This window comes from Cottoperca gobio, chromosome 13 (genome assembly GCF_900634415.1).
Source record: "Cottoperca gobio chromosome 13, fCotGob3.1, whole genome shotgun sequence".
NCBI lineage: Eukaryota > Metazoa > Chordata > Actinopteri > Perciformes > Bovichtidae > Cottoperca > Cottoperca gobio.
The window spans coordinates 9,566,614-9,581,023 of record NC_041367.1 but is presented as its reverse complement, the minus strand read 5'-3'; the positions used below and the strand labels follow the sequence as shown (position 1 = coordinate 9,581,023).

At 41.7% G+C, this 14,410-nt stretch overlaps 2 protein-coding genes across 2 annotated transcripts; one reads left to right on the top strand and one right to left on the bottom strand.

Annotated features, from left to right (window-relative positions):
* Positions 1-1,412: 1,412 nt before the first annotated feature.
* Positions 1,413-7,647, top strand: sarm1 (sterile alpha and TIR motif containing 1). Its single transcript, XM_029445892.1, has 8 exons — positions 1,413-2,672; positions 3,454-4,072; positions 4,164-4,376; positions 4,467-4,558; positions 4,638-4,961; positions 5,362-5,551; positions 5,846-5,967; positions 6,345-7,647. Exons 1-8 carry the CDS (start codon positions 2,209-2,211, stop codon positions 6,454-6,456), a joined length of 2,136 nt encoding a protein of 711 aa, XP_029301752.1. The 5' UTR covers positions 1,413-2,208; the 3' UTR covers positions 6,457-7,647.
* A 1,820-nt stretch (positions 7,648-9,467) lies between these two features.
* On the bottom strand, positions 9,468-14,024 carry slc46a1 (solute carrier family 46 member 1). Its single transcript, XM_029445893.1, is given in 6 exon segments — positions 9,468-9,628; positions 10,213-10,296; positions 11,068-11,200; positions 11,202-11,547; positions 12,088-12,479; positions 13,463-14,024. Coding segments are annotated over 6 exon segments (1,404 nt in total). The 5' UTR covers positions 13,751-14,024.
* Positions 14,025-14,410: the final 386 nt, after the last annotated feature.

Here is a 14,410-nt window from a genome sequence, read left to right as displayed (position 1 = left end):
TTGTTACAACTGCAGACAAGTGTGACAACAGACATCTTTATCGTTATATGTATGTGTACACTTGTGTGTGTAAAATTTAAGCAGCAGTTTTATATAACAATAAGGGTCTTAGCCAGGATTGTTACTGAGGTCATCTGTCATGATCTTGGTTTCTGTTTCCTGTTTTATTTTGAAATGTTCCCTTCCCCTTGTGTCATGTCTGGTATTACTTCCTGCCCTTTCTCCCCAGGTGTGTCTCGTTGCCTTCATTAGTTTCCTCCTGTGTGTTTTCCTTTCTCTCCCAGCTGTGTCTCATTCCCTCATTTAGTGTCTGTGTATATATCTCTGTCTGTATCAGTGTTCTTTGTTGGATCGTTATTCATGTTACGTGTTTGTTACCTGCCCGTATCTGCCTGTTCGTGTCCTGCTCAGCCTGTTCGTGTCCTGCTCAGCCTGTTCGTGTCCTGCTCAGCCTGTTCGGTGCTCAGCCTGTTCGTGTCCTGCTCAGCCTGTTCGTGTCCTGCTCAGCCTGTTCGTGTCCTGCTCAGCCTGTTCGTGTCCTGCTCAGCCTGTTCGGTGCTCAGCCTGTTCGTGTCCTGCTCAGCCTGTTCGTGTCCTTCTCGTGTCCTGATTGGTTTGCGTTGTTTTGTTACTTTGTATTTCTGTATGTTTATTAGCTTTTGTTAATAAAGCTCTCTTTTTGGTTAAAATCATCATCCATTGTACTGCATTTATGTCCTCACCTTCACCGAACCATGACATCATCAGTCAAAGTCCCCTGGAAACCCATCTCTCAAGAGGAAAAGTGACCAGACATCAGAAACACATTCTCATTTCATTTATTTAATTAAACTAAATGTTCTGCAAGTCTTACTTCCCAACATGAAGCTCTAAATGGTGAGTTACACTGCAACTAGGAAACATTTTGCGGGGGACATATTGAATAAATTAAATATATGTTTGTCTGCTGATTTCCCACCACGTGTTGCCTCCATGATTTAATTTCATGTGAACAGTCAATTTTGTTTCAGGCAACCTTGTGATTTTCTTGATGCCTTCAATTAGCTACATTTAGTTTTTCTCTTTTGCCTCAAATTCTTGCAGTTACTTTAAAAAAGTAACTTTTAATATTGTAAGAGGACTAAATATTCATCCTTCTTTATTCCATTACAACTACCTGGACCCACTGATAGTTTCACAATGACTTCTATTTCCCCTTTAACACCAATACAATGTTTTTTACATTTCACATGACATATATGGGTGAAGTTTGCTTAGATTACTTGATACAGATAATAATAATTTTTATTTGGGTATTGAATCTGTATCTTATGATCAAATTCTCTCTTGATACAACTATACATGTAATATACTGTGAACAAGCACAAAAGTGAGTTTTTCGTGCTCATTATGGCTTTTATTGAACTCTCCTTCATACAATAACACAGAAATTGTAAACAGCACATTTAAAGAAACATTGATGATTGTGGCTCAGGTGCTGTTCTCCTCTTCCTCCAGCAGAGGGCCAGCAGTGTTTACAGACATCCCCGAGCATGATGAGCTCTGACCGGCTGTGATGCAGGGACGATAGAGGGGAGGAGGGGGGTGCTTGTTTTCCTGTTCATCCCCGGCAGTATCCGGAGCCAGTGGGCGGTGCAGACCCCTGAAGATACAGACAGCCTGCGGATGCTGACCGAACGATGCGATAAGTGGAGATAAAATACTAGTATTTCTGCCGCTGCAGTGCGTTAAATAAGGTGGGAGTAAAAACTGTATGAGACGAACAGGACTTCTTTGTCTGCAAAACACAGACGACAATAGTGTGTTTTCTTCTCTGTGTGGGAAACAAGTAGCCTAGGATCTGCTCTCCACTCTCTCAGTTTGAGGTCCAGAGGGTTTTTTAGCTCTTTAAAGACACTTCTGCACACAGATTGTGTTGATGCATTAAGTCATCTATTGGTCTGTGGGATAAAAGAGACAAAGCAGCAGCTGGTGACTATGCGCAGACACACTGCGACCTGCTCATCAGCTTATCAGTGTTTACAGTTTACTAACTGGGATGACATCGACTAGATATGCAATTTGGTAAAAGCTGTCACTTTTGATTTATAACTGAGGCCCTGGTTGCCGCATCTCTCGGAGGCATCAGAGGTCTCTAAAGAGGAATAAGAGGCCCTTGTAAACAAACACATTTCAGCATTCACGGACACTTGACGTTTCTGCCGGTAGATGCTCTTGTCTCTGACGCTCTTCCTGTGGAGGCTCTATCGACATTTCTCCATCATGTTCAGCTCAGAAAGACTCACAGTCCCGGAATATGTCAGCCGACTGCAGAGAGCGAGGAGCGGCTCCGGCTCCGAACCCAAAGCAGTCTCCCCGGGCGTCAGAGCCGACGTGAAGGCGGTTCTGGACACCTCCCTCCCCGCCCTGCGCTCCGCCATCAGGAGGCTCAAGTCGTCGCATGAGACCTCTGATTCAGATGAGATCCGCAGGGCCATCGCGGAGCTCTTCCAGCTGGTGGAGGAGGCCTGGGTTTTGCCCGCTGTAGGCCGTCAGGTGGCCGAGGAGATCTGCAACAGGATCCGGCTGGATGGAGGCCTGGAGCTGCTGCTACAGCTTCAACAGACACCTGCTGTGGAGATCACCTATGAGTCTGCAAAACTGCTGGAGCAGATACTGATCTCAGATAACAGGTAGAGTGTGTACGGGGGTGGACAGAGTAACGTGAACACCTTTACAGTATGATACAGCAGCTGTGTAATAAACACATTCAATAGCCTACCTCTTTGAAGATTGTAATGTTCAGGTTCTGTTCTGTTTAGTATTTTAATGTGGGTTTTGAGGCCTTTATCTATGTTTGTACTTAAATAATCACATTTCTGTTTCTTTGTAGGGAGAGATAAAACAACACAAGCCACTTACAATGTCATGCAATGCAATTAAATAGTGTGTGTTTCTGCCATTTGGTCCAGCCAGGACATAATAATAGAAACTACTTCCCAACATAATAACCTAAGCTTACAGCAGGGCTCTTTTTATTAGCCTGTAAATGTTAAAAGCAGTATTCATGTTTTTGTGTCCACTCCTTATGTCTATGTTGATTTTAGGGCATATTTTCTGATTACTTGTTTATTGTTCAGTCTATAAAATGTTTGAAAACTGTGATAAAACACCCATCATAGAAGTCACAGGTAACATGCCATCATTATATTTAATATACAGTTATATAAAAGAGATATGCATTTCGTTTGAAGATGGTACTGAAGACTGTTTAGCTGATGAATGATTAATTAATTGTCAACTGTTGATCAACTAATTAATTAATTATGGTTGCACCTTTCCAGTTATCTAACACACAACCTTTTGTGCCTAACGTGTTCAGGAGTATCTGTTTACTGTTCCCTTTATTATTGCAGTCAGTCTAGCTATCTGATTGTATGTTTTGTCATCATATATATTAACTTCTGTTGACAGGGATTATGTAGCACGTATGGGTCTGGGGGTCGTCCTCAACCTGACACGACATCAGGAAGACGCACAGCTGGCTCGCAGTGTCTCTGGGATCCTGGAGCACATGTTCAAACACACCGAGGAGACGTCTATCCACCTCATCTCTAACGGTGCACTGGATGCCCTCCTCTTCTGGTGCCGAGGCACGGATACCACTGTGCTGCGTCACTGTGCTGTGGCACTGGCAAACTGTGCCATGTACGGAGGCCACCGCTGCCAGAGATGGATGATCGAGAAACAGGCAGCCGAGTGGCTTTTCCCACTGGCGTTTTCCAAAGAGGACGAAATCATTCGCTTCCATGCTTGTCTGGCTGTGACTGTGTTAGCTGCAAACCGAGAAATTGAGAAAGAGGTGGTGAAATCTGGAACCCTGGAGCTGGTGGAGCCATTCATTGCATCTTTGGATCCGGATGACTTTGCCCGCAGTTTGCTGGACAGTGCAGACTGCATGCAGGGTAGGACAGCATCTGATCTGCAGCATCTTTTGCCTTTACTGGATGGCACAAGACTGGAGGGGAAGTGCATTGCAGCCTTTTACCTTTGTGTTGAGGCCAGCATCAAGTCTCGTCAGCGCAACACTAAGGTACAACCACATTCACATGTAGCTCAACATATTAGGTAATGCTGTCTGGTAGCTTTGTTGTGACTGAGTTTTAATGTGTGCCCTTTTCAAGATATTTCAAGAGATCGGAGCTGTGCAAAGCCTAAAAAAAATTGTCATGTACTCGAGTAACGGCACAACCTGTGGCCTCGCCAAGCGGGCACTGAGCGTGATGGGGGAGGAAGTGCCGAAACGTATTCTGTCATGTGTGCCCAACTGGAAAACCTGTGAAGTGCAGACCTGGCTGCAGCAGGTTGGCTTTAGTGCCTATTGTGACCGATTCCAGGTATGTTTTATTACTCAACAGAGAGGTGAATACATGCATAAAGACTTATTATACAACATGTGTGACATTCATTACATTTTTTCTGTATAGGAGCTCCAGGTGGATGGAGACCTCCTGCTGAACATCACAGATCAGGAACTGAGCACTGATCTGGGCATGACCGCAGCCATCACTCGCAAGAGGCAAGTGGTACAAACCTTTCAAAACATGAGCAATGTAACACCCGTCTAACAAGTGCCTCTGTTCGTTCTCATCCTGTAGGTTTTTGAGAGACTTACGAGTGTTGAAGACTTATGCCAACTACTCCACATGTGATCCAAACAATATGGCTGACTGGTTGGTTGAGGTGGACCCTCGTTTCCGTCAGTACACCTATGGCCTGGTCCAGTCAGGAGTGGATCGCAACAACTTCAAGAGCCTGACCGATCCGCAGCTCCAGCACGACTGCCACATAGACAACGGCGTCCACAGAGCCAAGATACTCTCTAACCACAGGCCCCTAAAAGCGTGCCACACAGACGCCAAGCCTGCAGGGCCCGACGTGTTCATCAGCTACCGTCGGACTACCGGCTCCCAGCTGGCCAGGTCAGAACAGTTTGGAGCGATTAGTGGAAAAATATAGTGGAAATATTCAGGAAGAGGAAATGGTATTTTCATTATGGATTTTCTAAATTAATCGATTAAGGGTTTTGTCTATAAAGATGAAACATGTCCATCCTAGTTTCTTAAAGTCCCACGTAATGTCTTTAAATGTCTTGTTTTGTCAGTCTAGAACTCAAAGATATTCAGTTTAATATGATGTAAAACAGAGGAAAGCAGGAAATCTCCATAGCTGCCATTTTTTGCTTTAACGATTAATCAAGTAACAGTTTGAGGTAATTTTCTCTCCATCGACTAATCGACGCAGCTCTAGTTTAAATTAAACCCGAGGCAAGGACAGAAAGCATGTGTACTGAAACTAAATCTTTCTCATTTCTGTCCCAAGCCTTCTAAAGGTGCACCTGCAGGTCCGAGGATACAGCGTCTTCATCGACGTGGAGAAGCTGGAGGCCGGTAAATTTGAGGACAAACTGATCCAGAGTGTACAGCGGGCGCGTAACTTCATCCTGGTCCTGTCCTCCAATGCACTCGACAAGTGCATGGGTGACACTGACATGAAGGATTGGGTGCATAAGGTCGGAAGTTTTCCATTTCCTGTATGAGAGGGACTCCATGTTGAAATGTTAGCGCTCATTGTATCTGTTTTGCTTAAAACTTTCACTCTACTGCACCTTAAACCCTTATCAAGATATTTTACATTTATGTCGTCTTAATTTAAGTGTATTAGTCCTGTCACTATTCCCTGTCATGTTCCCTCGATTGAAATGACATATTGTAGCTAAAACAAAGGGTAAGATGATGTTTTACATCTGGGATTTTACATGTCTGGACATTCTAGTATTTCAAAGGATTTCTCTTTAATGTTGCAGGAGATAGTCACAGCCCTGGCTGGTAAGAAGAACATAGTTCCTGTCACGGATAACTTTATGTGGCCCGACCCCATGTCTCTGCCGGAGGACATGAGAGCAATTCTCAACTTCAACGGCATCAAGTGAGTAACTGTATACTGTACAACTTCAAACAAACCGACGCTTTACTGTGAAAAACAATGTTGTTGTTGGTAGCACATCTGTGTAATTGGGACAGCACATTTTCACATCTCATGGCTGTGTGGTGTTCCAGTAAACTTTAGGGGAAATCCCCTTTTTCAACAGGTTTAAAAAGGTATTTAGTTTGATATGCGGCTGTGTGGTAACTGCAGTTTCAGGCCAACATTATTAGTCTTTTAAGCCTCTTTTATTTCTTTAATGAATACAATTACCTTTTAATGTTTGTGATTTGTGTTTCTTCTGAAATGCATCCATTAGAAAACTGATTTGCTTATAATGCACGTCATTAAATGCCTGTTGGCTTTTACCCCCGACGCAGATGGTCCCACGAGTATCAGGAGGCCACGATCGAGAAGATCCTGCGCTTTCTGAAACAACAGCAAGACCAAATCGACTGCCAGGACGCCTCCAAAGGGCAGAATAAGAAATAATCTGACATAAATATTTTGATCTCAGCTATGATGCCAAATTTCACATGGCCTACGATGAACAGGCCGGCAGCTTTCCCCGCACCGCCCAAACGCATGTGAAGTGAATTTGATTATTATTTATGCTCACGCAAAACCCTAATATAAATTAACCTAGTATATCGTAAACATCAAATTAAAATTAAAAAGGGATTTCAGATTGTATATAATAAACTGTAAGCCTGATAGTGCACTCATACTGCTGCATATGTGTAGTCAGGTACAGTTCACGCCTTCTGTCTCTCAGGAAAATAACTATGATAGCTCAGCCATCGTTGGCACCCCAGCAAAATCATCACTAGCAATTTCTGAAGCATTGACTTATCAAACAAGTTATATGCAATCATCTTTTGTTGAACTCATATGCTGTGCATTGATAGGACCAAAGCAGGTCTCGGACTATACATAATAGAAAAGAAACTTTCTAGCAGATGCATTGAATTGTTCATGATGAGAGAAACCCCGGTGGGCATAATCTGAGCTGGAGGCACGACATAATGTATAGAGATAAGCAAGCTACATGCTGTATAACTGCACCCCTATTTTAACCAAATGCATTTAAGGAGTGTAAAATACCCATATTCAACGTTTCCTTAATTCTGTATAAGTAACTTATACGTACTTGAATTTACAGAAGTCAAAAATGCAACGTTGAAAATGATCTGTGTTACGGTGCAGCTTGTAGACAACACATTTTATACTGTTCATTGAGCAGTGTAGAGTCTGAGAAGCAATTATTCATCGTTCACTCAGTGTATTGAATTGAAGCAGTAAAGTAAGAACAAAGAGAAATCCAGCAATATTACAACATACACTGAGGCTTCTGAAAATATGAAAGACAAGTGGCTGAACACGACTACATCTGTGTGAATAAAACAAACAACCTGCTTTGTATTAAATGTGATGGAATGTTTAAAGTCTTGCAAATCAATCAAGATGTGTTGGTCATATAATGTTCTGCATAATTATGAGACTAGTGCCTGTTTGCCTCTAATGTCCACCTCATAGCATTTAATAAATATGCTGTTTGATTGACATCAACCTTTTTCAAACGGTAACACAGGATTTGATTTTAATCAGGTTTTTTTTATTTAATGTTCTCAGTGTAAAACAATTTATTATGAACATGGTGAAAAATTAAAAGTGTTAAAACTCCTTTATTCGAACTTCACTTAATCACGTGTGTGACATGTAAACAGAAACATATTCAAGCATCATCTTTATCACAAACCATCCAACATGATCCAGTTTGATTCCAATAAATGAAATGATTGCAACTTATAATAAATATTGCACAACTGATTGCGATGAAGAATACAGTTGTGTGGGTCAGCTTTTGTTAAACAATACGTCTGAAGAGAAAATAATCTTCACGCTAATCAATTCACAGTAGCTGGGTTAATACTTCACTTAACCTCTAAGCTTCCCTTTGTGCATTTTAAAGCTGATTTGGCGGCTCTTGTTCCCTCACTGTGCATACAAGTCCTGACCTCTGTGTGCATGTTGCCGCTGGGGCTGTGCTCTGGGACTATCTAGTGTTGTGTTGGGACTCTTCAGGGAGTTTGGACTATAGAGGGAGGAGGGTCAAAGTGTAACTCAGTATTCCTTGGCTGCCGCTACAGTTTCACTCTCTGCTGTGGATTATTGATAGTTGGGTTTGGACACGTCTGGCACAGATGATCCATCTGCAAAGTGTGAAACCATGAATCTCAGGTACTAACTTCATAGGTTGAGGGTTCCACAGAGACCTTCCACTAACAGAGTTAGGATACTACTCAGTGTACTCAGTACTCAGATCTTTTACTTAAAAGTAGCAACACCAGTGTAAAAATACTCTGTTAAAAGTAATGTATTTAAAATTGTTCTTTAGCAAAAGTACAAATATACTTAAAATACAAAAAGTAAAAGGATTTATATTATATTATTGGTAGGCTGCCTCCTTAGTGGATTAATTAGTAGTTATGGTTTTAGTCGACTAAGATTTCTTTAATTAATTAGTCGATTTTATGCTTTTTTCAAGCTGAATGACTTAATTCCACAGAGGTGCATTGTGGGAAAAGGGCTGGAAATAGATGGATCTTGTATATGGTATACTAAATGACCTGACACAGGTATGGTTCCCAATTTATATTTGTTCCAAATAAGTAATTAGTTCAGGATGGTTTATTATCAAACAATTCACCTTTAAGTATCTTTATGTAATAAAAACCTTAACCATCACTCGTTCTACCTGATCTCAAAGAATTATATTTATAGATCTAAAACATTTCTCAAATTAAAACTCGGTTATATCGGTCTCCTCCCTTTTTGACCCTCTGTGGACACATTATGCTGCACTCATACTCGATATGTTTTGGAACAACTGAGGTGTGCGTTTGTGAATTTCCTCTTATGGTTAGCACCTTAACCTGCAGTGTGCCATTAGAGATTTTGAAATGACTACATTCAAAACGGAAATGTAAGGCACATTCTTTGGCACTGATTACGTTGTACTGAACAAGTATAAAATCACAAAATGAAAGCGTCGAACCTTGCTCATTACACTATTTGTATGAATGTCGTGGTGAATCATCAGATTGTGACTGTGGTTCGTTTTTACAGTCATGTCAGTCAGGAGGTTGATTCTTCATCCTCAGGTCTTGATCACTTTTGGTGTGTCGTAAGAATCCCATCGTTGAGCTACTGCGTGTCCTGTCACTGTGGACATGATGGATGTCAGCGCTGCTCACCTCATAGACTGACACCAGGATGAACTTTAACTCCCTGACATCCTGCCCTCTACCTCTCTTCAGGTCAGGATGCTGTGGAGTCTCTGTGGTCTCTCCTCTGGTCTAAACATTGTAGGGTCCTAGAAACACAAACATCAAAAATGACTCATTTACTCTGCGGTGTGGATATGCTTATAGGATACTGCTTTTGTAACTAGAATTCACTAATAACAACAAAAAAGGTCAATTAGGCCGATGACGCAACACTCACCCAATTATTCCAGCGGGGATGAAGAGGATGATGGCAGCAAGAAGGAAGGGGAAGCCCTTCATGAAGTGCAGTGTGGCTGGGTACAGAGAGTTGAAGAGGCCACTACCCACCAGTAGACACAAACTCTCCACACAGGCAACAGAGGCAAACAGGGCACCTGGGAGAAAGTACAAACACACAAGTATGTATACAACACATGTGGTGTATAAGCACGAGAAAACAGTAAACTTCTTCTCAGTGGTGGAAGAAGTACACAGATACTTTACGTAAGGGAAAGTACTTATACTACACTGTGAAAATATGCAACTACAAGTTAAAGTGATGCATTCAAAACCTTACTTAAGCTTTACCCCAAGTAAAAGCTAAATATATTTGAGTATCAAAAGGAAAAATAATCATTGTGCGGAAAAAATGTCCCCGTCCTTGTTTTACTTATGATTACTAATGCTGCTGCATTATGTGTATGTTGCACTTTACTGCTGTTAAAGTAAGATTACATCTGCTCAGAATAACAGCTTGTTTTCAGCTTTGTGACAATGCATCTTAAAAAGTGGCAGAGTTGAGTTTATTAGACATAATAAAAAAATCACCACATTTGGAGATACATGGTTTTCAATACTTTAGTAACAGTACCTAGGTACATTCTAATTCTTCTCAATACGATCCTCATATCTTGAAGTCATTGCACAGTTTTAATCTGTTTAAAACACGAGTAGTATTTGTACATATTCAGTGACTGACCTTGTTCGGATGGGCCCACCATCTTAGACAGCTTTGACCTGAGCACAGGCGTCGCAGCCATGAAGAGGAAACACAGAGCGTAACCTGGTGACAGACGCATCAACTCGTTTGAACTTTGATACACAATGAAGAGCTCAAACAGGTTTAGTATCAGCTAAAGAGTTATGAAACAGAAACGCCATAAAAACAGATGCTAATATTTGAAATGATGTTTCAGCATTAATATGTATGTATTATTCTTGAACGTTGTCATTCTGACATAAAATGACATTATTGCGCAACTATTTTATAATCTCGGTTAAACTTTTATGAATGATTTTAATTATTCCCACAGGCTCTAAGCAGAGAGGGTAGTGAGTTTTTTATTGCCTGGTATCCAAGGCTGCCTGTTCACACAAGGCCTGTTCAGTCGGTAACTGTGCTGGATTTATCTGCCTGATGATGTGAGAGAATTTTCACCTGTGGCTGAAAAAAGCCTGGATTTTTTCAAAACCTTTCGGTATAGCTGGGAAAGGAAGGTAATAAAAGTAAAACAGATATATTGAATGTCAGCGTTATGTCATTAAATGGATAATTCATGGCTGTACTATGCAGTTTTAATGTACAGGATAATCTTAAATAAGGATTGTCACATCGTCGTCATGCCTTATAAAAGGCCAATAAATACTAATACTATTTGCTCAGTAGTGTAGTAACCTTGAAGTCATCTTACTTGTATTGCCTGACTTTACTTTTGTTTATGAATAGAAAATCTTTTAGACAGAAATCATATTTTTAACAACTCAAATATTAAAAAAAAGAATACATCTGTCTAAGTTGACATCAAAACATTTACCTCACTCCAGATTGTCTCACCTGTGAACATGAGCTGGGTGGTGTCAGCTACAGAGAAGACCACCAGCCCGATGATATTGGAGGCCAGCCCCACGAGAGCCACCCAGGAGTCCTCCAGGCAGCGCTGCATGATCTTCAGCCCCAGTAGACTGCTGAAGGTAGGCCAGGTGCTGAGCTGCGGATCCGTAGCCAATGAGGGCCGGCCCCCAGCACAGCGGGGAGCTCAGCTCATACAGCACATACAGCTCCCTGCTGCCGAAGTGTACAGTCACCACCATAAAGAAACACAGGGTGTAAAGCCACAGCTTGCATCTGTGAAGTCTTCCACCCTCCTCACTGGTGCTCCCTGTTGATGAGAAGACGTGCCAGATAGCTTTATGGTGGCGGAAGGTGAGGAGCTTGGCACTTGGGTCTGGCAGGACAGACTCACGGACGAACAGGTAAGCGTACAGAGCCGCAGCCAAGTTCGTGGCCAGGACCAGCCAGAATGGATTGATGTACCTAAATACAGACATAAAGGTAAGGATTACCATTGAGCAGAGTGCACTGGTGTGAATAACACTTTTTTAGAAACTTTACAGGGTTATCCTGGCCAAAACAATTCACGATATTATCCTGATAATTATCAAAATATGCTTAAAACTCTAGAAGATTTCCCTAAAGCATGCTGGAATTACTTTACCTTACATTTAGTTAAGAAACAAAAAAATGTATGGCATCACAGATAAGACATCTTTTTTTTTTGTGAATATCTCTTATCGTGAAAAACAATCAATATTAAATAAAGTAATCCTAATTCATAACTTCCCCCCGGCATTAATAAAGGATAAAAAAAAGCATGATAATTCCTGTATTTCTTTTAATGATTACACTTCTCTACCATGATAGCGAGCTACACAGCTTTTTCAAGTCACTCATGTGAGGATATTCATGATTATTCCGATAATGAAAATTCACCTCGATAAATTTATTGGAAGTTTCTTTATCGTGATCCCCGATAAAATCATGGTCCCATCCATAGAAACAACATACATTTCTTACCCTTGTGCCCGCCGCCACTGCCCTCCAATGATGCTGGCTAGCATCCCTGAAAGGCCCAGACAGGCCTCCAAGACTGCCACCCTGATGGTGCGGGACTTTCTGTCGCTGGTATCAGCCACATATGCAAAGCAGCCTGCCAGGATGGCGTTAAAATCCCCTGACAGGCCACTAAGCAGCCTGCCAAGTAGAAAGTAGACCACAGGCAGCTTCAGGTACATCACCACGAGGTAAACCACGGCTTGGAGGGCCAGGCCGAGGTTGGGGAGGATAAGGACAGGTCTGCGACCTGCGAGGTCGCTCCATGATCCCAGGAGAGGCACCACCAATAGGCCTACAGAAAAGCCCCCAAGGCTGATATAGAGGTTCCAGTGGGCTGTCAAGGTTTCCACCTCCTGCAGAAAAAAAGAATAATGTAACCTGGTCAGCCAATTTCATCAGCGAATAGGAGTTTAAGAGACTCAAGTTGTTACTGCTTGGTCCCCTAAGTGTAATTTTGTCCCTAACCTAGATGTGTATGACAAATCATCAGGGCTCTGGTGAACAGGACTGCCATTATCTTTATCATTGACTACCACTAATGGTTCTCATTTAAAAAGTATTAGTTAACAAGTTCAAATTGTGCATGTTCATCATTTCCTTATTGCTTAGTTTCAGTTTGTAACTGATGCTCCTTTTTGCTTTAAAAATCTTCTAAATGTACTTCAGTCATGTCTTACATAGTGGCCATGCTCTTATTTTGAGTGTTTTGTCTGTGTATTGTATGCTTTTGTGTTTCATATTTAGTGGCTTATTTTTAGCACAAGGTGATTTTTAATTGGACATATTTCTATTAATATTCTATTTTTTATTACTGCTTTGCATGTAACTATTTTATTACCTGTATTAACTTTACTCTAAGATTAGCTTTTAAGGGGGGCCAACACCTGTCCTGGGACCACAGAGGGGAAAGAGCATTTTGACATTGTTCCTATTAATAAAGCAATACATGAAATTCAGCCTATTGGCCCACATTTGTAGTGTTTTTGTAATTGTAATTCCTTTACTACAGATTTACTTAGGACACTTTATCATAAGGCTTTTTGTTTCCCCCCCTGATAGTTAATGATCCACACCTGGTCTAATTAGCATACCTCCCACCAGCTTGGCTTGAGAATAGATCACATGGTTTGCCTGTTAGCTACGTTGCTAACAAAACTGTTTAAAAGTCTGTTCAGTGCGTCGAATAATGGAGTAAACAGCTGACAGCTACTATTATGGAGGTGCTTAAGAGCAAGGCACTTAAATGAGAGTGTTGGTCAACAGCAGCAGACTGCTGAACTGTGACTGTGGCATTGACTATTTTAAATATGAGTAACCGTTAAAAGACGTTGACTACCGTTTGAAGAGGGTCGGGGGGCACGGAGCCGTTGCTGCATTCCGACCTCTTGGAGCCGTTGTAGCCGAGGTCCTCGCTGATGCGGTCCCACAGATACTGTGTTGACAGAGGCGCTTGCAGGGCCAGAGAAAACATGGAGAGGAACAACACCTGGCTCCACGGAAAACGGCAGCGAGCATGTGACGTTAAACGGTGGTCGCACGGAGCGGGTGTCCGGAACATCAGCCTCCTCTTTGTGGCCACACGACTCGTCGGTTTCATCGTCAGTTGATGTGGCGGCGAGCACATCTCCGGGAAGGATCGCTGCGGTGTCCGGCTCGTCCATGTCGACCCGACTTCACTGTAAACATTAACGTTTCTGAACACAAGCGAAACATTAAGTTGTTCCTTTCTGTAACGTTAGCTGTGTAGACAACCAGCATATCATGCTGACGCTAGCTTGTTTACACCGCTGTTAGCTTTAATAAAACTAGTTTGAAGGTAATTTATCTACCAGCTCAGCAGTAAATAAAGCGATACTAGGGCACATTAAAAGCCGGAAGTTAGCAGCCCCATCTGGAAGAAGAGGTGAACTACATTGTTTTTGTTAGGACTAATGTATTTGGATCAACTGGCCACTTTAATCTAACGCTTACATTTAAACCTGTAACAAAAATGTCTGCCTCAAAAAAACTGCCATACACATATTTGTATAAATGTATTTTCCACTTTCACTGAGTTTTTTTAGTTTTTTTTTTTATACCGAGGTCATGAGGTCATGCCCAAAATTTCCACAACAAAGATGACATGACATCATCAACCCTCTAGTACAAATTACTTCTCAGATTCATTAATTATTTATTTATTAATCAGATAAACTTCTTCTTCTTCTCTCCCAGAATCCAGTGACAGTAACTTGACCTACTAACCCCAACACACCCTACTACTGTGCAGTTTTTATTGATTCTT

Bases quoted from the DNA above. Each gene is read 5' to 3' on its own strand.
- sarm1 (XM_029445892.1), top strand. From the start codon at position 2,209: ATGCTCTTGTCTCTGACGCTCTTCCTGTGGAGGCTCTATCGACATTTC. The intron at 5,552-5,845 runs GTCGGAAGTTTT...TTAATGTTGCAG, and splicing joins TGAAGGATTGGGTGCATAAG to GAGATAGTCACAGCCCTGGC. The intron at 5,968-6,344 runs GTGAGTAACTGT...CCCCCGACGCAG, and splicing joins CTCAACTTCAACGGCATCAA to ATGGTCCCACGAGTATCAGG.